The sequence below is a fragment of the Ambystoma mexicanum genome, chromosome 3q, assembly GCF_040938575.1.
Source record: "Ambystoma mexicanum isolate Mex_15411 chromosome 3q, UKY_AmexF1_1, whole genome shotgun sequence".
NCBI classification, from domain to species: domain Eukaryota; kingdom Metazoa; phylum Chordata; class Amphibia; order Caudata; family Ambystomatidae; genus Ambystoma; species Ambystoma mexicanum.
This window is the reverse complement of record NC_090926.1, coordinates 335,068,884-335,096,794: the sequence shown is the minus strand read 5'-3', so window position 1 is coordinate 335,096,794 and position 27,911 is coordinate 335,068,884. Positions and strand designations below refer to the sequence as shown.

Below are 27,911 nucleotides of genomic sequence, written 5' to 3'. Positions count from 1 at the left end.
GTATGTGCAGTATACTTGTCTAGCTAGATGTAGTCTGCTGGTATAAACCATTGCCATAGTCAACAGTTTGGATAGTGCAATTGCTCCGGCGCCCTTTGGCGTCACCTGTTCTCATACCATGAGAGTTGGGGTCTTTAGCATGTGTTCAGCCAGCTGTGCACATGCCGGATCTTTCCATCACCTACCAAGTATTGCCATGAAAAGTCCACGCACCTTCCTCCTCTTCTCGTGCAGTCCTCGGATGCCATGTACTCGGGCTTGGTAGCGTCCTTCCTTGTCCCAGTGACAAATCAAATGACAAACCTTACCATCACATGTATCAAACCTTACCAACACCTGAATCAAGTGTTGATATTTCCCTGGAGCACCAGGTCTTGCTGTGTGCCAGGTGCCACTCCAGCTGGCAAATGCCTACATACTCCAACCAGCAAGTGCAACCTAACCAAAATAAGCTGCTGCTATGCAAGGCCACGAATTAACATTGTCCCGGTGGGGCGGGCGGGGAGAATACGCATTGGATCTGGGGACCTGGCTTCTAATCCCAACTCCTCTGCTTGGCCACATTGTGATCTTATGCAGATCACTCTTGGCCTCCCCGTAACTGTTTGCGTACGTGTCCAAATAGCGAGCACTTTAAATGCGGCGGGTGCCTGCATAGAAAATATAAGGGAGTGAATTACGACGAATACTTTCATGTGGAGTTTTTTTCGGTGCGCATACACCTACGATCATAAGCCATTTGCGTTGTATGCAATAAAAGCCAGCAGCGTTTCCATGAGCTCCAATATCGCCATCTGTGGGTCATCCCTATATAGTGGGTTCTTTGTGCTGCTTAATGTGGCCACTGGTGTTCTCTAGACACTGCACACGTACTGAAGGACCTGTCTCCGAACAGTCGGCAGGTTTTTTTTTTTTTGCATTTTTAAAGCGCTCACACATCCCAGGGGCATGGAGTCGCTGTTACAGATTTTTTTTTTTTATTTTGGCTTAGTTGCATATTTATAACGCGCTTAAATATCCAGAGGTTTCTAAGCGCGGACTGGTTCGTGGCGTCTTGCTTCCAAGGCGAGCACGTTGCCACTGAGCTATCCGCCCAGGACCGGGAAAGGTAAATCTACTTGCACACAGTGGCTCCTGTTTCTCATGAACTCTGCATGTTCTACACCAAAAGCGAGCAAGAGAGAGCTGTGATTTGGGGTTTAAAGTTGCCGCGGAATCCCGATCTGCTGGGAGGCGAGACAGTGTAGGGCCTGAGCGGGCAAGGCCCACCCAAAATCTGTACATTCTGCACCACTGTGTGGGCCCGAAGATGTTAATGTGACTGAGGTGGGCTCAACTGCATTGGCGTCGGGCCCCACATACCACCTTGGCTGCGCCTTCCACATGCAGACTCAATAGCTGAATTATGGGGACCATGAAGTCCGTTTTCCCACAGAACTCTTGGCTCATGTTGGGCAAATTTGCAAACCACCTGACGCCAAGAGTACTATGCCTTTTTAGAAGCATCGGGCCCTTGGGCATCCAATCTGCCACTAGCGCCCTCGCTGCAATGCTGTGGATCGGTCTTCCCTCGTTTTGGTTCTTATCAACTCGTCCTATTCCCAAGGCAAGCACGTTGCCTTTGAACTATTGAAAAGCAGAGGCGCTCCTGCACCTCCTTGAGCACGGCCTCCTGAAGCATTGGTGCAACGACAATTGGGCTTTAGTCCTCCGCACGGTTATGTTGAATGACATGGCTGACCGACAGAGCTGTGGCTGGACAGAAGAGGAGCGCAACTGCTTCGTATGTCGTGATAGGTGGTTGGTACCTTCATTTTATCAGGGGGGGAGGGGGGTGATTGGGAGGGTAGGGGACAGGAGACAGAAACCACGCATTTGAGGACTGCTGTGAGAATGTGCACTTGCATCACCCCCCTTTTCCCACCTCACTAAAGAATTGCAACTATTCACCAGGGCACTCCACCAATCCCACCATCAAAACACTACCCCCCCCCCCCCCCCAACTGCCACCACCCGTGGTTCAGTTCCTGTCTCACAATCTAACATAAACTTGGAATGAGCCTGTTCGAAGAACCCCGGACCCTTCACACTGAATGGCCATGCACAGCCCCAAAGCTGCCAATTGGCTCCATGAGCTCCATCCAACACGCCCCAACCTTTAATAGCCAGTCCCCATCCAACACAGTATCAACGCCCAAACCACCCACTAGTGTGCAACTCCCTTTTTGAACGACTTCAACTCCAAAATGAACCACATCGGACCAGCCCTCCACCCGCCCGCCCCACCCTCAGTTTGTTTGAAGGCTTGACCGCTTTAGGGACCCATTCAATCCTGCCCTACGCCCAGCCAAAACCAGCACACCGCCTGAATGATGTGTGATCATTCACTATCCACAACTAAATTCATAGCCAGACTGACTCGGCATCAAGTCTGTCTTGCTCAGCACCACACCCCTCCAAACCCTAAACTGAAAAATGCTCACCCTCCTCAACCACCCCCCCACACCCCCCCTCCACAATGATCCTCCCTCGCTCCCCTCCTGTCAACCTATATGCTGAATCCCTCGGACACTCCCAGCAACCACCAATTCAGTTCAAAATGCAAATGCTGCATTTCCAGATCACCTCCCCATCCAAGCACCAATCAATCAGTCTCTCCATTATCCTCTGGATGGCCAAACCATTCTGAAACTCGCCCATCCAAAATGGAACATTTCCCCCCCCCCCCACACACCCCGCCAACAAAATGGCCCAGATCAGACTACCCACACATGGTTTTTCCAGCACCCCACCTGCCCCATGTCATTGCCTTGCCTAAACCTACCCCCTGATTTTGAAGAAAAATGCAGCAGAGATCTCGGGTGCCACCTTTCGGTTGGAAAGGGGTACAATACTGGGTTGCCTGATCTTGCTCAAATCTGTTGAGCTATAAACCTGGATGTACACTATGGCATAAGAATGTGGCTTCAGAATAGCGGTGGCGTCTGAATTGGTCCCGCTGTGTGCCGGCGATGTTGTGATACTATGTGTCAAGTGCTGGATAAGATGGCACCAATAATATGACCCATTGGGCCACGTCTGAGGTGTTCCTCCTGACCAACTGCAACACCACCCACAGCGTTGTCTGGGTTTGAGGTGCTCCCCTAGAGTATTGGGGGACCCATATTTTGTATTCTACCATTTGGCTGCACAAGCTTTACTTGATACTTGCGACCTTGAGCGGAAGGCCGCAGGCGATCTGGGCTCTGCACTGCTGAGCACTAGATACCTGGATGGTTTCCGTATGACCCGGTTCCAACGTCCCTGAAAGCCTGGCACAGACTTGCCCAAAAAATAGGTATACTCTTTGTACTATGGCAAAGCGCCCATTTTTGGCACGTCGGATGTCCTGCCTGCAATGGACACAATGATTGAAACCTGATGGATTGTGGCAGGTTTTGTGGTTGCTTTGTTTACTAATAAAACATTCATAACGTTGGAGTGCAGCAGAAATGAGGGTCCAGCTCGTTGGTCGCGATCCGATAGCTCCAGCTGAAATGGAGTGCGTCCCAGCAAAACCTCCTTTCCATGCACGTACGCAGTTCTTGGCTGGAGTGAAGACGAGTGGACTTGGTTATACCATGGTGCTGAACGGTGTGGGTGGCAACGCTGTCGGAGGCCTGGGGGAAAATGGTTGAGGGTGTTGGGCATGAATTTAACATGGATCAAAATATGTAAATCATCATGTCTTTACATTCGACTTTCAAAGCCAAACATTTTAAGATTCTGCATGAGATGCACTACACTCAAGCAACAATCAATACATTTAACGCAGAAGCAAATGCTGAATGTTGCAGATGGAATCTGCTCGGTGCTGATTATAAGCGTATGTTGTGGCAGTGTCTTGGGCTAGAAGAATTCTGGTTTAACGCATGCAATGGGTTATCCATATGAAATGGACATACAACGATCCTACTAGGCCAGGTGTCCTTCAGCTCGCAAGTGCGTGGGAAGGGAGGGAAGGAAAGGGCAGTACAGGGGTTGGGGGGGGGGGGGGGGAATAGATGAGACAAATAAAATGGCATCCGGCAAGAGTAAGTGCAGACATCAGCTATTGAGGTCTGGTGGGAGGGACTGAAGGGAAACAAAGTGCAGGGGTTGCCAGGTGGGCAGTGCAGGTGTGACTCACTGGTGGGAGAGGGACCTGGGCCCAGGATCAGAAGGGTGTCCAGGTAGCCAGTACAGAACTGGTTTCAGCCAGGGGTCAGCAGAGGAGAGGAGGAGAGAAGGCAGAAGCAAAGAGGTTTTGAGGTGTTTCCGGAACCGAAGATGGTTCTCAAGTTTAAGGGAGGAAGGCTGCTCCAGAGAGGCACCAGCCGAAGAAAGATCTACCCCAACTCGTTGCTTGGAGAAGCGACTGACCCTGAGGGAGCTGGAGGCAGATGAGCGAAGAGCTCGAGAAGGAAGATACTTAGGAAGAGCGAGTTGGAGGTATTGAGGACCCAGACCCCAGAAGGTCTTGGGGACGATGAAGAGGGCTTTGAACTTAATCATCACAGCCACTGGGAGCCAATGCAGAGATTTCACTGCTGGACAGATGATCCCTGGGCTTGAGGCCAAGGACAAGTCTCAGTCCTGGTCTGGATGAGTTGCAGAGGGTGGAGAGTAGAGGAAGGCACATAGAGAACCCGGGCTCTGGAGACGGTGAGCTTTTAGGAGGTACAGCTGGTAGTGTGACTTCTTGGAGACGTCAAAGATGTGAGGAGAGAGAAGAGAAGGAGTGTGGAGTCGAATATGACCCCAAGATTTTTTGCTTTGCAGGTGGGAACGGGAAGAGGAACAAGAGGCCGGCCAGAGAGCAGCAGGAAAGGAGGGAGCGGGTGTGCCGATGAGGAGACTCTCGGTCTTACTGGTATTAAGGCAGAGGTCATTGGCAGCACACCACTCCTGGATAGCGGACACGAGATGATGGAAGGAGAGGAGGAAGAGGGTAGCCTGAAAATGAGCATAGCACTGAAAGTTGGGGCAGTGATGCAGTGGGCAAGGAGTGCCAGCTATTGGTTGAACAGCCAGGGAGAGAGGTTAGACCCCTGTGGGACACCACAGGTAGAGAAAAAGGTAGCGAAGAGGAAAGACCCAAGATGGACCTGGGTCGGTCAGAGAAAAGAAGTTGGCCAGGCCAGAGCCTGACCAGTGATACCCAGGTTATCACGGAGACTGTTGAGCAGAATAGCATGGTTGACGGTGTCAGATGAGAGATCAAGCAGGATGAGGACACAAGGGGTGTTGGAGTCAAGATTGGAGAGCAGATCTTCACGGATGTTCAGGAGAGCAGTCTCCGTGCTTCTGGCGGCTCTGAAGCCAGACTGATGGTTATGAAGACAGCCAACCGTATGGAGATTGAGCTGGGGGATGGCCAGTTTCTCCAGGAGCTTGCCCAGGAAGGGAGTGATGGAGATTGGGTGATAGTTAGCCGGGCATGAGGTGTTGTCAGAGGATTTCTTAATAAGGCGGTGCCCAACGGAGTGCTTCAGGGGGGGGATGGGAAGACTCGGTGGTGAAGGAGTGATTGCTGAAATCAGCAAGGGCAGGAGCCAGGGAGTCGATGTGGTCCTTGATAGTTTTGGAGGAACAGGGGTGAACTTGTTTCGACAAGACTTTCGTAGTGCGGGCTTGTCTAGAAACCTCATCTGTGGAGAAAAGGGGGAAAGGAAGAGGGAGGAGGGGTGGCTGTAGGAAGGCCAGAGGAAGAGCAGGGAGTAAGGGAAGGGAGGGGATAGGCGGAGAGTGAGGACAAGATGTCCTGGGTTTAGAGATGAAATGAGAGGGCCTGGGAAAGGACAGGGGAGGTAGACTGTGGCAGGATTGGCCAGTTCCTTGCATATTTTAAAGAGTTCAGCCGAGTTGTTAGATGCTGCGGGCTTGGATATGAGCGCTCTTCTTGGTTAGGACAGAGAGCTGATATTGCCTATGCAGCAGGCGGCAGGCCAGTTGTCAGAGGATGTACATGAAGCACGCCATTTCCTCTTGGCCCTGAACCTACTTTTTAGGGTGACTAGGTCTGAGTCGTACCAGGAGTTGCACTGGCTTTGGGCTTCAGGCGGATTCTCATGACCTGGGCAAGGATATCGAGAGTATCAGATAGCCGAGTGGAGCGTGGAGATGGTTGTTTCAGGGTGAGTCAGCCAAAGGTAGGGGGTGGGGGATGAGAAGGTGGCAGCGAAAGCCTCAGCTGACACGCGCTTTATGGGTCGGATGATGAGAAGGTAGGTGGCAATGATGGAAGTGGCTTGGCCTGAGGAGTAGGGAGGGTGAGGTGGGAGAAGAGGAGACGGTGATCACTCCACGAGAGAGGAACAGAGGGGAAGGTCCGAGGAGATCAGAACATCCAGAGTGTGCCCGGCAGAGAGAGTCGGGCCAGAGGGGAGAATAGTGAGTGAGAGTCGCAGATGTCGCAGAAGAGTACAGAGGAAGGACAGGAGGCATCCAGGTGGATGTTGAAGTATCCGAGAAAAGTGGTCGAGGCCAGGAGTAAGGAGGAGAGGTCCGCCCACTCAGAGGAGATCTGACCAGGTGGCCGATAGTAGCCACAGTAAGGGAATGGCTAGATGAGTCATTCAAAAGAGGATTCGGCCTGCATGGGCGTGACGGAGGCAGGAATCCACTCGGAAAATCAGGGCAACACCCCCTCCAGAGCAGTTGGATCTGGGCACGGAGAGGATCTTGTAGCAGTCGGGTAGGAGCGTGTCAAAGCTAGTGACAGAGCTGGCCGTGAACCATGTCTCTGTGAGACCAAGGTCAAGTTCTTCCAGAAGGTGGCAGATATCAGGAGTGTTTGACAGCAGAGCGAGATTTTAGAGTGGCAATATGGAGAAGGTTGCCGTCCTCGAAGGACTTCTGGGGAGGGGTACAGATCAGAGGTACTCCCTTTGGAGGTGAAGAGCCTGAGAGGGGGCAGAGAGAGGAGAAGGAAAGGTTGCCAAGGAAGGGGGAGTAGGGGGAGAGAGAGGGGACAGCCAGAGAACATTGAGGCAAAGCGTCCATCAAAGAGGTGAAGGTTGGCCTGAGGGCCTTGGACCAAGACGGTCCCATTCGAGTCAACATTGATGACCTTCGAGGAATGGAAGGAGGCCAGGAGGACGTCCCAGCGGGTGCCACCATTAATGGGAGAAGAGAAGGGAGAGGGCACAGAGACCATATGAAGGGTCCATGGGTCTGGTGAAGGAACGACAAAGAGGATGTCGGTGTGTTTCCTTAGCGGAGGCACTGGTGTAGGTGTAGGCGATAGGGAGGCCTGGGTTGGAGACCAGGATGTCCTTTTTTTTTTTTTTTAAACCTCTTCCTACCAGATTTAGAGAGGAGAGCAGGATAGTCCATAGAGAAGCAGTTGGAGAAGATGGAGAGCACCATAGAGTAGGTGGGAGTGGAGAGAGGTGGAAGGGCGAGGGGAGGTACTGGAGGAGGGCTCTAGAGTAGGCAGATAAGGAGTGGGAGGCAGGAAGTTGCACGATGGGACAGGATGAACACCACTCGGGCTTACACTCGGGCTTACAGAGCTAACAAATTGCACAGTTAAGACAGGAGAGAAAAAACACCCAGATTTGAGAATCCTGAATAGAGGGAGAAAGGCCTAGTATCAGGAAATCCGATGCAAAAAGCTGTACATCCAGAATTCTTGATTATTGCAAGGATCGTGCTTCGGTTTAGTGGGGTTCTAGTTTTGTTTATCGCAACTGACCTAGAGATGAAAACCCTTGGGTCCCCTTTCAGGTTGGGGGGGGGGGGTGCCCACGGTTTATTCACTTTCACCAGAGTCGGTTGATCAAAACCTACTCTTGAACTTTAACAGTTAGATTGTGCACAAAGGTCTACGTCTCCTGGGTTTTCTTGATTTTTCACAACTTTAGCCACAGTACTCTGATACTTTTCCTGGACAATGGTTGAGGGCCCCTTGAGAGACGTTGTGCAATCTTGTTGTCATTCACGCTTGATGTCAAATGTGGGCTGGTCAAGGTGGACCCAATGGGCATCTTTTAATCCTGAGAGCCACCAGAGGGGAATGCCCCCTCCCCATCCCACTCATGTTTTCAATCCATCGTTTGCCTCTAAGGGAGGTTGGTGCAATCTTAATGGTTCTCGATGGGGCTCAGTTAGAATCCCCACTGTGACTTTAGAGATCTCGAAGATTGAAACCTCCTTCGCAGCCATTTGACGTCTTTTTCCTCCCCAATTTTACAGCAGGCGTTGCCCTCTTCTTGGCCTTGTCCACTTCATCCGAGTCACCCCTGTTACATTTCGAATGAACTGGTTTATATCGGCACTCAGTTTATTTTTGTTTAATTTTATATATTTTTCTCCTGAGGTGAGTGACAAAGCGGCTTTTTAAATCCAGGAGCCGCTCCTCCACTTTTTGGTTTTTCCTTTTAGCTTTTTCCCTTCTGATTCGTTCGACCTTTGAGAAGTCATTTATAACACAGTTGTACACAAGTGTTTTAGGCACAATGTTTAGTGCGAGTCCCACAACCCCGTGTGGTGCTTACTGCAGTGTTTGCTTGTAGTGAAATTGAAATTCTTGAAGTTGGCCTTTTTGTTAGTAAAAAGGCTGATCTTGTTGACGTGGAAATGGCAAAGCTCTCCCACGTTGAAACCCTGGTTGAAGACCCCACCTGGGCCAACCATAATGAAGAAACCGACTTTCATTGGTGCCTAGGCTCACTCGTCGGAGGGACCTCTGGGAGGAGAGGACTACCATTGGTATTTATGATCAATAGAGCCCCCGTCCACGGATACAGGAGGAGTACATGTGCTGTGACAGCTAGAAAATCTTCTCATGCGTATATGTAGAACACGCCTACATTGACTGGAATGTGTCGTCTGTAACTGTGATGCTACATAATGTTAATATCTAATACAGGTTTAAAAAAAAAAATTGTTCCCAGTGAAGATGTTGCAGTAAACAACCCCATCCACATGGTTGCATGTTTTACTGCTGCACAAGATTGGGCACATCACCCTTCCTGATTTCTCTAACTCTTTTTCTGGCGCTCGTTTTTGCCAAGTTGGAGTTCAGTAACTCTAGCCTCTGGATTCCCAAACCACTGTCTCCACCACTCTCCCCCCCTCCCCCCCCCCCCCCAAAGACACAGATGGAGAATGGAGCGGCAAGGCTCGTTCTGCACGTACCAGAACACCTGTACATCGCCCCAGTGTTACCCACTCATACCCCAGAGGTTTCCTTCATAGGACTCCTCTAATACAAAGTCACTCTCCACCCATCTACCATCGCAACAAACGAACCCATCCCCAACACCAGAAAGGTCACCTCCACATTCCACTCTGCAAACTAACCTGCCACTTCACACAATGGGCACATAGAGGGTACAATGCCCTACCACCCCATTTCCATACCGCACATTCGCAAAAGCCTACACTACTGCTTTTCATGCACCTTATCAAGCAAACCCAACTCATTTGTCTATCCTAATCTTCAATCCTGTTCACCCCTCTTCCCTTTTTAACTTTGTAAGGTGCTTCGAGGCCGTTGCATAGGGCCAGCAGTGTATAAATGTTTAAATAAAACCTTTGTCATTGTCTGCATCAGCGTGTTTATCTTGTGCTGTGGTTTACCCTGTAGTTTAGGTCCTCTGTATGTTTGGAATACATGGCCTGACCATTGAGTGATGTGTTCAGATGGCGCTTTTGATGGTCTCCCAACACTAATGCCTAGATTTGCTTTTATTTCCCTAGGTTCACTGATCCCTCTGTCTTGCCCATCTGGCCCAGTGGTCTGCCGTGTGGTTGGAGAAAATGATTGGTCCATCATGATCTATGGCAACCTGACCTTTGACTCCAGCTGGACTAGCGGCTTGTTGAGGAACTATGACTTCTTCATCGGACTGGCATTGGCCATCTTCTCCAGCACCCTCATTGGCAGCAGTGTCATTTTGAAGAAAAAGGGTCTGCTGAGGCTGGCGTCACACGGAGGAACTAGGGCAGGTAAGGTGACCGCGCTTAACCGGAACTTGTTATAGGCTTCCCACCCCCACCCCCCTTTGCCTTGGTGAGCTACCGAGCAGGGCTTGGCTTTAAAATGGGATGGGTGTAGAGCCAGAAGTAATGAAACGTTCATAGTGGGATAGTAAAGCCAGTAGGAATAAGGCAGGAGGTGATAAGATGCTGCTAGAAATGGGGGTGGAAACAGAATTATCATGGGGAGGGGTGGGGGGGGTATGTTAGTTTGACTAGTGAACCGAATGGCTGAACATGCATTAGAGGGAGATCCAAGTTCGTCAGATGGTGAAGTAAAATATTAACCATCCTGCACGGGTGAAGAGAAATGTATATAAAATGTGGACCATACAAAATCTACAGCCATATTCCTAAATTACATAAAACCAAACGCTTAGCTAATTAAGTAGGCTTCCAAACGCGTATTGGAGTGCTCCATTGCTAAAATGTAGATCGAATCTTTTGCAACTGCTGAAATTGTGACCCCGAGGAAGAAGGCATCCGATTAAAAGGTGGATCTTGTTTTTGCGGGGAACCAGCTGTTAGCAATCCCTGAAGCACTTGATGGTGTCCTAAATTACACAAGTAACGAATATTGATACTTGGAAATGTTGTTAATCCGGAGGAATGACTTCTGGTTGCATCTGGAAAGTGCAAATGAAACCCCCTTAACCATAGCTATAATGAATATATATATCCTAATGGATGTTTTAATTACAGGAATTGTTATAGATGTGCTTTCTAAAGTTTTTTATTTTAAAGAGCTTTCGCGACCTTTGCATAAGTACAGTGCACTTTAACATCGTTCTATATTCTGAGGATGAAGTATTTGGGATTAGTAATTTGAATTGTCTGGGTATTATCTTGAAGGATTGTTTATATACACTATTATTTTGTGTGCAAATGCTTGATTTATTCTCTTGTTTACTGTTTTAGCCAATATCACAATAAGCTAAAAATAAACCTCCTGCCCAACCCTTCGACCCTGCTCTGGAAATGACCCTTTAGTCAACAATGCTTTTTAGCACCCCCTCTTCTGGGTCTCGTGCATGAGATGTCCGTCTTTTTGAGTTGCACACAAAGGCAAATGTCCGCATGCTTTGTAATTCGATGGATGCTGGCGGGCATGACCAATGACTGCACGCCCATACACGCTTACTCCAGAAAATAAAACGCTAGTGGAAAAAGGACCAAAACACTGCTTGCATGGATAACCAGTATTTATTTCTACAAAATGGAAGTGCGTCAGCAAAGAACTGTTGCCTTGGAACGTTCTGGGCTCCGTATGCACGTGCAGCACATTATGTCACTGATTGGATATATATAATTTGGAAGCGCTCTATACATGTAGGGCCTGTGCCATATAGCATTCCAGGCCATTGGTCCATCTTCATCTCTCCATATCCGCCAAATGGGCGCTGCTGGGCTCGTCATCTCTGGTGAAGTTGGCATAACGATTGGTTAAACGATGTTATTGTATCATTGCAACTGTGCACCTGGCAGAGACGGAGATGAGCACGGGGCGAGGGCTGAGGTCACCTCATGCTCCACTCTTCACAAAGATTAGCAAAGCCTGAGGTCCTCCACCTTTGTTTTGGACTATAATTTGCTGCCCTTTGCACCTCGCTGCACAGATCACGGGACCCATTTGTGAAGGCACGATAGCCTGGTCTTCTAATCTTGGTGATCTATTGAGGGGTGTAAAGTTTTATGGTCTGTCTGGATGGTCCTGTGGCATGCAGGGGTCTCAGGATAAAAGCATTGCAAAGCGTTTTTTCTCGTGTGGGGATCGTTTGGGGGAGAAGGGCCTTGCTATTTGTCCCAAGGGATAGTACTGCCAAGTGACGCGCTACTACTTTCTCATGACTTTGCAGGGTGCATTTTGCCCTGGGCAAGGGCTTGTAACTTCCAGAACAATGGAGGATTTCATTGACTTGAGACCTGGCTGGTGTGGGGTTGGTGTCCGCGCTCATGCAAGGATCTAATACTAACACACAATGTTCTTCGCTGCGCTAGGGCCCAAGGTCCAAGTTGGCTGCCATTAGCTAAGATGGCGTTCATGCCTGCATCTAGTGTAAAGCATCTAATGCATGCACTGAGGTCCTCCGTGTGCACTCCCTCGTGTTTTTTCTTTCAATATTGCCGAGGGGGAGATTAGGGAGGGGGGGGTTGCAAGACCCTCTCCACCCGAACACCAGGTAAGTCTTTAGCAGGTGGGCAACAGCAGAAAGCCCACTAGTTTCCATATTTTACTGGTATCCAGTGATGATTGTCTGTCTGGGGGAAAAGGTCACCAGTAGACATTTCCCCCAATTTTGCACTCCCAAGAAAATTATTTCCCCCCCAAATATTTTAGCACAGTAGTTGGAGTAATCATACCTGCTGAAGAATGTGGGGAAGGCTTTTAGGCGTGCAGTGGGGAAATCGCCTACCTGGTGACTTTTTCACATGTAAACATTGCACGACCACCTTGCAGCAGTGAGTGCTGTGAAAATGCAGGTTTGCTCTTGATTTTGAACTGGGGTCTCCCAGCCCTTTAAGATGAGGTAGCCATACCCTAGAGATAGGTGGGGGTGCAGAAGTTACTCAAACATCAATTGAAACGACTGAGGTAGTTGGCAAAAGGATAACTGTTTTTTAATATCAATTCTCTAAAACGGGGAGTACAACGGACGTCTGAGTAAGGTCTATCAATGCAGCTTGAAAAAAAGCATTCTTTTATGACAAATCGTCATAGGTGACGTTAACCTACGTATTACTAACGTCCTCCTACGTGGCAAACTACAAAAAACTAGTGGCAAGTGTGATAGGGTCTAAGGGAACATCGAAGTATACGATCCATACTCGTCTACAGGAGTGAAGAAATGTGATAGTTGCCCCCTCCCCTAAAACGGGTCACTCTGAACGTCACTAAATACACAACATCCAATTGGCAACACAAACTATAGGACCCTTATGGTCCCATACCATTGGTTGCCGTGCTAACCTCCGTCCATATTTTCCACCTACTTGAGCCGCACGCAGATTGGGCTTCCAGGTGCTGGTGAGCTAGTCTTCAACCATAGCTTCTCACCAATTAGCATATTCATTCATCCATCACCTCAGTGGTCTGCTATCAATTAGGGCTTTGAACTTGTCCTTGGGAGTGACCATGTTTGTCCAACTTCATCCCTCCACGTGACTGAAGACCACAATCGAGCCTTTACTATTGGATATTTTCTAATGGACCTCTGACGTCTTCCTTGTTTCGTTCATGACTCCTGAACAAGAGCTTCATTCTTTCACATGATTTGTATCCAGTGTCTGATCACCCCAGCCTGGTAGGGCCTTGACTTCTTGGCTCATCCAGCCTCACCTTTCTGAGATTCACTTTGTAATTCACTTGTTTTCTAACTGCGGTACTGGAAAAGATGCCTTCCTTCTTTTGCCCAGCTCTGCTATAACATGTAGTGGAAACGTCCATTCCATACGTGTGTGTGTGTGTGTGTGTGTGTGTGTGTGTGTGTATATATATATATATATATAGATATATTTCTGAGGCTTGTGGAATCTGCTTAGATCACATGCTGTGCATAGGCCGACATCTAGTGGAAGCTGCGGAGTATTACAGTTTGTTTTTCGAAACTCGAAAATGGGCGTCGACACAGGGCGTGCCAGTAATACTATCCCTAGTGTGACGTCCACTGTACCCAAGATCCCTCACGCGTCTAGGATCCTCAGATTGTTTTTTTCCGCCATACTGGTCGGAAGCATTTCACGGAGTCCCCTGACCTTAGCCATACTTTTGCTAAAATATTGATTAATTGACCCATCCCCATCCCAACGTCGAACTTCGACACTCTACGACGGCTGGAGAAGAAATCGACCGTGGCTGCTGCACGACGGATTTGGGCCTCGGAAGGCCTCTGGCCTCGGCCCTGCAAGTAGGGACAGTGGGGGGTTGGACAAACTCTACACTCTTGGTATATAGGTACACCTTATACATTTCCTACACTTAACAGCCCGCTGCCTCAAGGTGCATATGGTGGGTACCCCTTCTCAATTCTGCCCCAAGTGCAATCGCAAATACCCCTGGGTCGACAGGCACGCCACGTGCAATCTCTGCTTGCCGAGGGACCACCCCGAAGCGAACTGCAGAGCGTGTAGTAGGTTTAAACCTAAGACACTGACCGTTCGACGAAACGTTGGGCCCACCACACCAGGCAGGCGGCCATGGCAGCGGAGGGCACCGGCAGCGACGCCGTGCTTTCGGATGGCGAGGGCATTACGGCATCGAAAGACAGCCGAGCGCACCTCGGAAGGTCGTCCGACAGGGCGGCTATGGGGAAGACCCCCGGCGACACAGACGCTTCACACACCACCCACACTAAACACACGAAGTCCAACCGAGACTCGACGACGTCAAGTGCTCGGAAAGCGGCACAAACAGAACGGTCCGAATCGATGTCCTCTGGGCGTTCGAGATCGCCGCGTGACTCCAGGCAATCATCCACTCTTGCCAAGAGTGCCTCGCTCCCTAGGCTAACAGAAGTTCGATCGTCGGAAGGCGAAGACGACTTCCACCCCAAGGCCGCACTCCAGGAGTCGGAGCCCTCAGACAAGGCCCCACGTTCGAAGGACAGGGACTCTACCCCCGATCCTCGACGCCAGACGTCGAAAACCTCCGGAGCCGCAAAGGGACAGGGAAAACACTTTTTCCACTCACGGGGAGGGGGGAAAACCGCAAAAGAAGCAGCCTCTGCACTCTTCCACACCTGTGAAACACTCCACTCCTCCTAAACAGGCAGACAAGACCAGGTCTGCTGATATTTCAAAGAGCAGCAAATCTACTCTAGAAAAATCTCAAACTTTCTGAGAGTCATTCCCAGTTCCAAAAAATGGTCCAGTGATGACCTAGATAGGGTCATGTCAAGGATGTCTTCTTTGGCAGACTTTTACGATAAAAATCCAGACCATTTCCTTGCATATGATCCACAAGGGGCTACACCCTCGGGCTCTAATGATCCTATCCCCCCCCCCCCGCCCGAGTAAGAAGTCCCGGTTTGAGACACCGATTAGGTCTACAGACCCCTTCGAGGTACAACCATACTCACGGCCATACTCACTGTATCAAGGAGAGACTTCCTTTGGTGAGGACCAAGATTTTGGCATGGTAGAACAGCAAACAGGGACGGGCTACTATGGGGACGATGAGGACCAAGAAGAGGAAGACCCTGAAACCTACAGAGTAGATTCCCCGGTAGAAAAGGAAGCCCCGGTTACCGACTCCCCTGTCGATAACCATAACCAACCCCTCCTGAACGAGGTTCTCGCACGTGCAGCAGAACATTTCCATATTGACACCCACGGTGTACAGGAGGAGAGGGACTTCGCAGAGGAGTTAATGGGAGAAAGGAGGCCTGTTGCCCAGACCATCCCTATCCTTAAGTCTATTCAGCGAAGAATAGACCCGTCCCTGGTGAACCCGAACCTCACCAGAGCAGTCAATCCCAGAGTTGAAAAACTTTTCAGGGCAGCCCAGTCTGACCCTCTCTATATAAGAGGTCATCTGAAGCCAGACTCCCTAGTTGTCACTAACACTCGTAAGAGGGCTGGAACACCCTTGTCATCGTCCGAAGCTCCTCCATACAAGGAGAGCAAAAAAACCATATGGTTTCGGCAGGAAAGTTGCCTCAACGTCCGCCTATCAGGCAAGGATTGCAAACTCCACCACCCTGTTGGCCAGCTACAACTGCCATCAGTGGGAAGAAGTCGCGGCACTCATAGCCTCGGCACCAGAACCCTTAAAGGGCCAGTTAGCTCGGATTTCCACAGAGGGTAGAGCCGTGTCTGGTTGCATTTTAAAAGCAACCTTTGACGCTGCGGACAACGCAGGCAGATTGATAGCAGAAGGTACTGTTATCAAGAGACATGCGTGGTTACGGCAGTCTGGTTTTAAGGCAGAAACCCAGGCATCATTGTTGGACAAACCGGTGGAAGCCGATCTGTTTGGTAAGGCGGTCGAGGACGCACTGAAGAATGCCAAGGACGAATACAAGACACTCAAATCCCTTGGCCAGTTAACCAATAAACCCCCCTAACTAGAGAGGGAATAGTAATTTTCGTCGCCCACGCGGCCAAAATTCCCAGAGAGGATCTAACTATTCCCAGGGGCAGGGTACACAGTGGAACAGCCAACGGTCTACCCAGGGTTACGGCAGGAGTAATGGGAGAGGACGTGGTAAAGGCAGAGGCAGCCCCAGCAAAGGAGGCAGCACGCCTCCACCAAAGCAGTGACGCTCAGTTCAGGGTCCCTTCTCACGCAACCCCAGTAGGGGGACGCATTTCCAACTTCACCCAGGCTTGGGAAGGGATCACATCAGACAGATGGGTGCTCTCAACAGTATCCATAGGGTACTGTATAGAACCACTGCAGCGTCCCCGGAACCATCCTCCATGACAAAGCGTACACTCTTTAGAACATCAGAAGATTCTCCTCGAGGAGATCGCCATTCTGCTAGCAAAGGACGCAATAGAACTCGTCCCGGGACACCAGGTAAACAAGGGTATTTATTCAACTTACTTCCTTGTGCCAAAAAAAGATTTGACAATGCGCCCAGTATTGGATTTACGGCCTGCCAACACGTATGTCAAGCCCCAAAAGTTTCGTATGACTACGCTACAAGAGGTAATACCCCTCCTAAAAAAGGGGATTACATGGCAACCTTGGAAATGAAAGATGCCTATTTTCATATTTCCATGTTCCCAGCGCACAGAAGGTGCTTCAAGGTGGACAGTCGGCACTACTAATTCAAGGTACTGCCCTTCGGGATAGCTTCGGCACCAAGGGTATTCACCAAGGTACTGGCGGTGGCGGCTGCACACCTACGCAGGGAAGCAATCCCGGTGTACCCTTATCTGGACGACTGGCTCATAACGGGGGAAACCCCAGTAATTTGCAGGACAAACATTCAAAGGACTATCGACCTCCTCCACGAATTAGGCTTCTCAATCAACGAGAAAAAGTCAAGCCTGGTGCCAAGCACCTCCAAACAATTCCTAGGAGCAATCCTAGATACTCAAGAGGGGTTTACCTTTCCTTCAGAGGAAAGAATTCGGAATATACTACTGCAAATTCCGCAATATCAGTCCGGTCACCAAATAACGGTACGCAAAGCAATGCATTTACTGGGCATGATGGCGTCATGTATTTACCTGGTCCCCCACACACGCCTGCGTCCCATGCAGGAATGGTTGGCGAAACAGTGGTCTCGGGCAAGTGGTTAGTGGGACGATCTAGTGGGCGTTTCGCCAACACTAGTACAAAGCCTTCACTGGTGGACAAGAGAGAATCTTGCACAGGGAAAACCCTTTTACGATCCCGAAGTACAGGCAGTAGTCACAACCGATGCATGTCTGATGGGGTGGGGAGCTCACCATCTCCACCACACAGCTCAGGGTCTCTGGTCTCCCTCAGTGGCCAAGAACCACATCAACCTGCTAGAGCTTCTGGCAGTATTCAGAGCGCTTCAAGCGTTCGGGCCCCACCTACTAAACCTGTCAGTGCAAATCCGGACGGACAGCACAACAGCCATGTTCTACCTGAACAAGCAAGGAGGGACTCGTTCGCCAAATCTGTCCAAGCTTGCCCAGAAAATCTGGATATGGGCACTCAGATGGAACATCTTCCTGTCATCACAAAATGTTCCAGGGGAGCTCAATTCCCTAGCGGATGCTCTGAGCAGAGACTCCCTCCCAGAGGAACACGAATGGGTTCTACACAGAGGTCGTAGAAGAGATCTTCTCTGTGGGGTTTCCCCACTATAGACTTATTCGCCACAAGCGAAAACGGACAATGCTCAGGATTTGCATCCAGGTTCCTCCAACCAGACTCCCAGGGTAACGCCCTGTGGATGAACTGGTCAGGGATGTTTGCGTATGCTTTTCCACCAACTCCTCATCAGGAAGGTGGTGAACAAGATGAACAGAGTCGATGACGCTCGTCCTAGTTGCTCCCATGTGGGCAAGACAACCGTGGTTCCCACACCTACGCAGGATGGCGGTGTGCGAGCCCATCAAACTTCCAGCCTGGTACAACCTACTGTCCCAGCACCAAGGTCAAACAGTGCATCAGCAACCCAACTCAATGAACCTGGCAGCATGGCTCCTGAGGTCATAGAGTTTGGACTTCTCAATTTACCACAGAGGTGTATGGACATCCTAAAGGAATCTAGGAAACCAAACACAAGGCACTGTTACTTTGACAAGTGGAAGAGATTTGTTATCTGGTGCCTAGACAAATCAACCCAGTTGATTGCACTCCTTCCACTATTGTTACATACATGCTCCACCTGCTAGATGCAGGATTGGTTTTTAACTCACTGAAAGTACACCTGGCAGCCCTGTCGGCATACACCACTTCCCTTAACAAGGTCTTGTGGTGGAAAGTACCAGTAGTTAAAGCCTTCATGGAAGGAGTAAAGAGACTTCACCCTCCTATTTCGAACCCACCACCAGGATGGGACCTTAATGTGGTGCTAAGCTCATGGGCCCCCCTTTCGAGCCCATGCATAAAAGCAGTCTCAAACACCTGACTTATAAAACAGCCTTCTTAGTAGCTATTACTTCTATAAGAAGGGTCAGTGAAATTCAGGCTCTGTCAGTGCAGGATCCCTTCTTTACTGTCCATAAAGACAAACTGGTTTTACGCACACACCCTAGGTTCTCACCTAAGTTTATATCTAAATTCCACGTAAACCAGTCCATCGAGCTTCCGGCTTTCTTCCAGGACCCTCAAAGCTCGGCTGAGGTGAAACTACACACCCTAGATGTGCGTAGGGCGGTCCTCTACTATGTAAATAAAGCAGACCGCTAAGGAAAACAGATCAACTGTTTGTCTCCGTATCTACAGGCAGAGAGGGGGATCGCGTCTCTAAAGGTACCATCTCAAAGTGGATTATTAACTGTATCCAGCTGTGTTCTCTGAAAGAACTCTGCCTTTCACGCCAAGAGCCCACTCTACTAGAGGCATTGGGGCCACTCTGGCTTTCATTGCAAATGGACCCCTTGACACCATTTGCAAAGCAGCTACTTGGAGCTCAATTCACACTTTTACTCAGCATTACTGCATTGACACCCATTCCAAGGCAGATACACAAGTGGGACAAGCGGTTCTAAGACACTGCTCATGACCCTTCTCACATCCACCTCCTTCAGGTACTGCTCGCTAATCTATGCACAGCATGTGATCTAAGCAGATTCCACAAGCCTCAAAAGGGATACATTACTCACCCTAATCGTATTTCTGATGCTTGTATCTGCTTAGATTCACATGCGACCCACCCTTCCTCCCCTCTGAGAGAAGGCGCATGGTTGCTTGTAGTCTTACCGATCTATCTATCTGCTTGGATTTTCTGTACTCGCGCTACTCCTCATGCCAGCTCATGTCAGAAAAAATACAATCTGAGGATCCTAGACGCGTGAGGGATCTTGGGTACAGTGGACGTCAAACTAGGGATAGTATTACTGGCCCTGTGTCGACGCCCATTTTCGAGTTTCGAAAAACAAACTGTAATACTCCGCAGCTTCCAACAGATGGCCTATGCACAGCATGTGAATCTAAGCAGATACAAGCATCAGAAATACGATTACGGTGAGATATAGATATATATATATATATATATATATATATATATAGATGGATATATATAGAGATAGATATAGATATACAGAGGCTAGAGAATGCAGATATTCTATAAGGCAGAAAGGATGAAGATGTCAAGCTGTTTTACATGTGTACATATGCAAAGAAATGCAAGTAGACCAAGTATTCTTGAGGGCTAGATTTATATAAATCTTCATCTTGCCTTCTAGAATATCTGCATTCTCTAGCCTCTGCATCTCTTCTATGTACGTAGGCTCGGCTCTGAGACATCACCATTCGTCTTGGACATTCATTTGCTGTAATTCTTCCGGGATTTCATTCAAATGGCCATCGTACTGTCTCGTATGCAGGTATGGTTTCTCAATGGGAACCTTGCTTCCTGGATTCTCCTTTATCAGTTTTTTCACTGGTACCGCACGTGTCTCACTCCGGTTCCCAACATATAGGCAAGATGGGTGAGGTGATTGAGGTGGGAGTACGTCGCTCCTTCTCTACACCTTCATAGATTGTCCCATCAGCAGAGACATGTTCACAAAAAGTGCCATGTATTGTTTCAAGACAGCCTTTTAAATGGGCATAAAAAGTCAATTGTGCTTTTGGGATATGATTGAACAGATGCTGATTGCATTATATGGTGCTTTTTATAGAACCTGGAGGTATAAACCTGCTACAATCTTGTAACACACGGATCAGGGTTGAAAGCTTGAGGGAGAAAAGACCGAAGATATTTCTTCAGAAATGACCTTTGGTGTTTTCTCCCCTGAAAATGTCTGACTTGGCTCACACCTCCACCCTCCTACTTACCTTCCTGCCGACTCGCTGTGTCCCTGCGATGCCTCTTCCCTTTTACATCGTGATCGTGAACCTGCGCCGCAGGGTCCTTTCCCTTTGTCAGGGAAAGCCAAAATTCGGCCAAATCATGCATTCAGGCTTTTTAACTGTCATTTTGGACGATTCCAACACGCAGCATGAACCTGAATTAACGGCAGCCTAATGCTGCTACACATCAATCCTCAGTGCGCATAAAAATAAATATTCCTCATTTTGTTCTGTTAATGTGGCGCTGACCCCTTCCATGCAGCTTTGTCACATGATCTGATGCCTGATAATCTCTGTTTCTGTCCCTCAACCTGTCAACCAATAAAGCCAACACTTTTTGTTCCTAAAGAGCCTTCCATGCTGTTAGGGAGAAATCTCACTTATGGCTAATTTCCCTTACCTATAGAGTCCCCCAGCAGCTTTGCTGGATTTGAAGGGTTTATTTATTTTTACCTGCTAAGAGTGAGACTCTTTTTCCCACTCTTAGGTATCTTTGTGTGTTCTAGGCTAGTTTTGTGTTTAATGCCTATGGGATCTTTTCTCTCGCCCATAGGGACCATCTTTATGCACATGTGTTACACAGCACCCTCTGTGTCGTAGCGACCCCCCCCCCCCCCAAACATAGACTCCATTCCCTGGGACTGACTACTGTCTCCCAGGGCATGTAAAGTCCCCATTGACTTTACTAGTCCATCTCTATGAACTAAACCAGTACACCCCATCTTTATATGGAAGTACTGGAAGGGGTTAATAGTTTTTTCCCTATGTTAATTTTCGAGAGGGTACCTTAAAGTCCCCCTCTACAAAGTTTCTGGCTGGTGGCAGTGGTTACTACCTTTTTTCTATTCGACCGCAAATATTTTCCTATGGGATTTTTCCATTGTTCGAGGCAAATATTTTTACTGACAGCCTCTAACATACTGCCGGTTAATTTTTATTATGAACTTTACTCCAGTAGGTTTTATTTGCCAGAACTTTGATATAACTTCTTTCTCGAGTCTTACTCTATATTTCTAACCCAGGTCGGGGATCCTTTGTTCGCTCTTTTTGCAGGCTTCTACCCAGAAGCCCTCCTTTCGGCGTCTGAGTCTGGGGTGGGTCTGTTTGGGAGGGGGAGTAGAACCCCTGGACAGAATTGCCACAGCAACTCGGGTTGCTCTCAAACCTGATAGGCTGAAGGGTCTCCCGCCAAGACGACCACTCCACTGTGAGTGACAGCTAGGCTATATGAATGGGTCTCTTTCTGCATAAAAGCAGGGTCCTGAGGACTGGAAGAGCAAGACGTCGCCACTGGAACTAAGGGTAGAGAAGCCAGAGACCTCTTCACCATCTATACCACCGGCGAAGCCCTGCCGGATCGTCTCACCACTTTTCTTCCACACGACGAGAGGAGATCTTTAGCGAAAGAGCCTCCTTCCCTTTAGCTGGTGGAGGTCAACCAGTTCACCTATTGCTTCCTCGGACCTGCCTTGGTCGAATCCACAGTGCCCAGCACTTGGAGACCGGATAGCCAGGCAGCTATCGACCTGGACCGCGATTAAAGGAGCGTACCTTTTAAACTTCATTTGGCAGCACTACGGCTGGTTTCATCCCTGGGTAGTGCAGCGACTCGAACCTTACACAACGAGAGCCTCTTCCTCTGTTGGACCCCTCAACCTGCAGGAACTACCAGGAACAACCGCCACCGCAGGAGCCACTTCATGTTTAAGGTACATTGTTCTGCCAAGCTGCCCTTTTTCCGTGGTAGCCCTGAAGGTGTTTTAAATCCTTTAACTACTTATGGGGTCGGCCGCCCTCTCTTAACCTAGTCTTTCGCCTCGCATCTATCTCTTCAATATTTTTCTATTAAAGACTTGACTGCAGCTACAAGAACATTTTTGCTCCTAAGCCCTTGGCTCTGTACCACTGACTCTGGCTCAGACCTATTGACTCTGGCTGATTTGTTAGATCTGCTCTCACTAGATTGGTTTTCAATGAGAAATATGTGGATGCACCTAAATCTTCTAAACTCCTCTTCCTTCCTACTGTTAACTTGTGGAGTGCCATTTTGCTCAGTTTTCATTCACTTAACTTTTGGCTAAGTGTTACTGTGCATTACTTGTTCACAAAACTTCAGGGAAGTGTTGCTAGGGGGTGTCTGAAGATATTTCGGTTTAACTTGTGCTTTCCCTCCCTTTTGTTAAATTGTTTTCACTGTGCCGTTTTGCTCAGTTTTCACTCTACCGCAAACTTGTCCACAATTGAATAGGGAGTTGTATATTATTAACTGTGATCTATGTGTTGACTTAGAAGTGTATAAAATAAATATATATTCTCTTTTCTTAATACACCGCTTTGGTCTGTTTCCTTGCTCCATAGTACTGTACTACCTATTGTGTCAACCCTGAATACTGCTCATGTCCCTCTTGAGATAAGTCTGACTGCTCAGCCACAGCTACTAACTAAATCTTTGTGCTACAGACTGATGCCAAAGGGGATTTATTGCTCTCACCTGTAGTGCTCCCTAAGGGAACTGCCCTGGATTCTGCCTACATGCACAGAAGACTTCAGGCTGGCCTTGGAGTGCTGGGGGGGGGGAGGGGTGTTGGGTTTGGGGGGTGGACTGGGGAATAGCACGAGACCCAGCTTTGGGAGCAGCTTCTGGATACTGCCTGACTCTCTCTCTCTCCCCGGCTATACCTAGCCCACCTAAAGCCCTGCAGTTGATTTTTGTAATTGGAAACCGTTTTACTTGCAGACTGTATTTGGTGTACACCTTCCTTGCCCTGGGTGTTCGTCCTGCTCTCTGGGATGGGGTGTCTTATCCATTGCTGGGGCAAACTCTTGGTAGCCCGGCTGCAGAGGGTCCTACATTGGTCTCATGTGGAACATTGACCCAGGGGTGTTGGTAGGTCTGGATAAGTTCCGGGCCACGCTAATGTCGCAGACTGTCGGGACTTGGGGCTAGATGGCCTTTTGGTTGTAGCCCCTGAGCTTCTTATAATTGGTTATAACGGGTTTCTAAGCGCGGACCCTGGATTCAGTCCTGTGCTGCTCTGCATACGCTTGCTTTCAAGACCAGCGCTTTGCCTCTGAGCTATATTACATGTGCTATGGGGGGGGGGGCTACAATCAAAGGTCTGGGGGCTATAACCCACATTGTCTTTCCCCCACCAGCGATTTTTATTGATTTCCCCTTGCATTGACCCATGTTTGCAGTGAACTTTGTCCTGTGGGCACCAGAAAATCTGGCCTAAATTCCCAAATTAAAATGTTTGCAATTCTTGTCTTCATTGAAGCTGGGTTATATTTCTGGGACTATTGGTGGTCTTGCACATTGGACTGCCGCTGTGCACTCCCGTTGCACTTTATCTATAGTGGCCCACGGGCTGCCCTGACTTGTTTGACTCTTCCCGTCCTGTTGCGGTTACGTTTCATAACCCTGGTAACACGACGTACTTGTGACCTTGCCTTTAAACTGTCCTATTGTCCTTGCGTTTCAGCACTTCGTCGTCGTGGGCTAATTGCAGCTCGTCTTATAGTGAAAGGGAGCCTTCACGCCATCTACGCATGAGTCGGACTTCTACTCCACAACAAATGGCCTGTACAATACAAAGCGCAGGTGTTTGCAAAGGCACTGCCACACCAACACTGGCATGCCGAAAGAAAGCATGTCGGACAGAGTTGTGATTTGGCCTGGAGAGCTTTGTCTGTGTAGCCCTCGATTTGATGAATTGGGGAACCTACTTGTAGCAGGAGGGCGCCTTAAGAGACTTCTGTGATCTGCTCTGCCTCATGCGCCACTTCTCATTCCCAGCAGTGAAAGCCATTATCCGAGCCCAGGCACTGGCCTCATTGGGTCTCCGTGCAGTGACGGGAACCTGTCTGAATTGTTTGCAGGGCAATGATGTTCGCTGTCCAAACAGACTTTTATTAGAAGTCCTGCAATCCCATTTCGACCCCATTGCATTTGCTGGCTGTAGATCTGCCGCAGCTCTCCTTGTGCCAAAGCACCACCAATTCCCCTCAGGCTTGCCTCATAACTTCAGGTACTGCACCCACATGGGTGGCACACTCGCCAACACACGAATGGGCCTGCTTAGAGACGCAGCATAGGTAGGGCCGCCTTAGTGACCTTCGATAATGACCGGGAGGGCAGAGCTGGGACTGGTGCTAGTTTCCCTCACTAATGAACATTGACGAACGTGAGTCTCACAAATCAACTGGTACATGATGGGCATGGTCTGTCCAAGCTTCTCGTACAAACTGGGCAGGTTCAGGGCCTGCCAAGATGTCCTCACAAATGGACATTGGGCATGGCCATGCTGTTGGGGAGGGGGGGGGGGTGTTCTGTTTCGGAAATTGAGCTCTGCTAATCTAAGCCCATTCTCTTAAATGCTCCGTACCGACACAGTAGTTCATTGACCAGACCAAGGCCGCCCCCCCCCCCGCCCCTCCCGCCCCTCAGTTGCACAGAGCAGGTTCAAGGGTCACATGAACATTATGGACAGCTGCTGGAACAAGTTCCTGCAGGCGGAGGTGGTTGTCGCCTACACTGGTTTCCAAACCTAATTGCATGCCTTCGTCTGGTGGCATGCAACTCTTCTAGTGTGTGGCGTGATGACTGCTAAGAGCAGACAATTCGACAGCAACAACAAATCTATATCACACTGGCTCTGTCCAGGGTCCAGCCATGGCAGGACTGATGCGTGGTAGTGACTGGTATGATGATCTCCACCTCCCATGTGAAACACTGGCCAGAATGCTAACTGTTTCTTCCATCAGAGGAAGGCCAACACCGTCTCCCCAGGGCACAGGAATCTCACCCAGGAGATCTCCTGGGATCATGTGCCCCAAAGGCAGTAATGGCAGAACAAAGCCACTGTCGGTGTGCTGCCCACTGAGTCCCTTTGGAATCTGAAGCATGGGAAGGGGTAGAGTTGAAGTAGCCGGGAGGGAGAGGTGGGCTGTGCGAGAGGGGGGGGTTGGATGGGGGGGTTTACACCATATTTGTGTTAGTGGTTGCTACCTCTTGTCAGCTCGGGCCCCCCCCCCCCCCCCTTCAGGAAAAGCACTCTAGGCATGATGTCGGAAGACAAAGGGCATTTGGTAAAAGCCTGGATTTGAACCTTTTAAAGGCAAAATGTCCTCAAACAACCTTGCTACCCTGCTTCAAGGGGAGGGGTAAATCCTCTCCTTTTGGACTCTGAAAGGGGAATCGTCTGGAATTCTGCTGGATAGTCTGTTTCAATGTCTAGGAGAGCTTTCCACCATCCCTCTCCAGGAAATGGTGGACCAAGGACGCTCTGCTAGCTGTGTACTTGGAGCCAGGATCGGGGACCCTGCACATAAAGCACTCCCTGTAGGTGTCAGGCCATTTGCTGGATTGAAGAAGGGACCTTGGCTTGTCCCACCCCTCCCGCCCCCTTCTCCAGGAAATTGTATCAATGAAGCAGAACTTCCCAGTGCCCACCAAGACAAGCTTGCATTTGGGCTAATTCCATACCCACAATGCTTTGCTGATGTGGCTCTGAACTGGAGGTGAACTTTCAGAGATGGCTACATGGTGGCGTTATGGAATTGTGTCTTGGCTGAAATTGATTCTCCTATATTTGACCCTCTTGTCAAAATGTCCTGCCAGGCCTGTTTTACCTTCCAGCTAGACAAAAGTGCCATCCAGAGGCGGGATGGCTTCCACTGCGTTTGTAGGGTGGGGGGGGATAGAGGGACGTGTGCTTGGTGAGCACTGTGGTCTGTACTGTGCCCACTCGTGCATTAAAGATGCATATTCTGTTTTGCAATTCGTATCCGAAAAGAGAATGTTTGGTGCCCTAGTCCCCACCCCCCGTTGTGGCTAGTGCCCTGCGTTGGATGTCTGGTGCTTGGATTAAGTGGCATCCTAACCACCACACCGCCTCTTCTGGCACCTGTAGCACTCCTGGTGCATCCTCACTTGCACATGCAAGTAACATCCACATCCATGTTTGAGGCGTGGGGCGGGCAATGAGGGAGGTGCAAGGAAACTTCAAGCATGGAAAGCAACGGAGCGCTCAAGTGGGTGGCGCAACTGCTACTAGAAGTACAACTCCTGCATGGCCTGGTTTCATGTAATAGTGTGGCACTTCCACGGTGCGGACGCGGGCTTGAGTTCCCTAATTCTTTGGCCCATCTATGCAGCATGTTCTGCTGCCCTAGAAGCCCATGTGTCCCAGGGCACAGCAAGCCTTTTGAACACTGCAGCTACTCATCATACCTCCTTGGCTTTTCTGTCTCTTCGTGGGTGCCAGCATGCATGGAGTCCAATTAGAGACCCAATTAAACGTTACTTGCCTATATCATGCCTGCTTCACCAGAATACCCTCTTTATATACGTTGGTTTTCTGAGGGGGCAACGCTAGTCATCCATTCCGAAAGGCCTGATTGGTCCAACTACGACTGAAAATTGGTGGACTGGTTTAAGATCAACATGTCTACACTGTTATCTTTACCGATTTACACACTGCATTGTGGCCGCTAGTCAATGATTCCATACATTGGCACGTGTGGTCGGCACGTGTGCTTTTTGGGGACTGCGACCAACGGACCCTCCCCTGTCGTGTCCCCCAAAGTGAAGGTGGTGCAATGGATGCACAGAGACTTCACTCTGAGGCAATTGAAGGCATTAAAAAAGTGAAACTCACTCCGCTGGCTGCACAGGAGGTATGCATAAGGAAGCGGCAGGGTGGTGACACCAGATGGTGGTAGCGAAAGGTGGGGGGAGGGGAGGACTGCCTCAATCGCCCAGAGCTGTGAAGCAAGCTTTTATAGATCCAGCAGAAGTCCAGCTCCTATGATAAACCTAAAGCAATGGTCCACGCTCAACCACTGAAATTGGACTTTTTGCCACTTTATGCCACTCTCATTGCTCCAGGGCCATAGCACTTGTGTTTGACTTGCTGAAGCCAATGATTCAATGAATGAATGAATGAATGAATGAATGATGCAATGAGCGTCTTTGACACGACTGCTCCCACCTGTAGCAGGAAGTGGGCATTCTGCATTGCATATTCTCATCAGGCAGGTGAGACTCCTGACCCAGGTTCACATTGCATCACTATTCCTGAAGCACATGGCCCTTCCATTCAACTTTTGAAATTAATCTAGGATACTGACTTGCGGTGTTGAGGGAAGTGACCCACCCGGCCCACCCACCCAGTACAGATTAAAGTGCAAACACTAACATTTGGGGAGCACAGGGGGGAGGTGGGTACACACAAAGGAGGGGGTGAACACTCTCTGTAGGCATTAGAAGCTATAGAAGGTATGCAAACGTAATCTTAGACAAATGGCAGCCCTCCTAGAATGTAGACCAGAGCACAACAAATGGTATTAGGTGCTTGAATATTGGTCCCTCATGAGCGCAAACTCCCCCACCCCAGCCAGGCCCCACACAGCCCATGAACTCTCATTGTTCCAAACACTTACAGGCCCTTGCACTCAGGAA

The 27,911-nt window shown here is 49.3% G+C and overlaps 1 protein-coding gene across 1 annotated transcript in view; it reads left to right on the top strand.

The window, feature by feature from the left end:
• Positions 1-27,911, top strand: part of NIPAL4 (NIPA like domain containing 4) — a 125,747-nt gene that overhangs the window by 54,400 nt on the left and 43,436 nt on the right. The window contains exon 2 of the mRNA XM_069653929.1: positions 9,727-9,975. Within this exon, the coding sequence (XP_069510030.1) occupies positions 9,727-9,975 (249 nt within the window). The remainder of the gene's footprint in view (positions 1-9,726; positions 9,976-27,911) is intronic.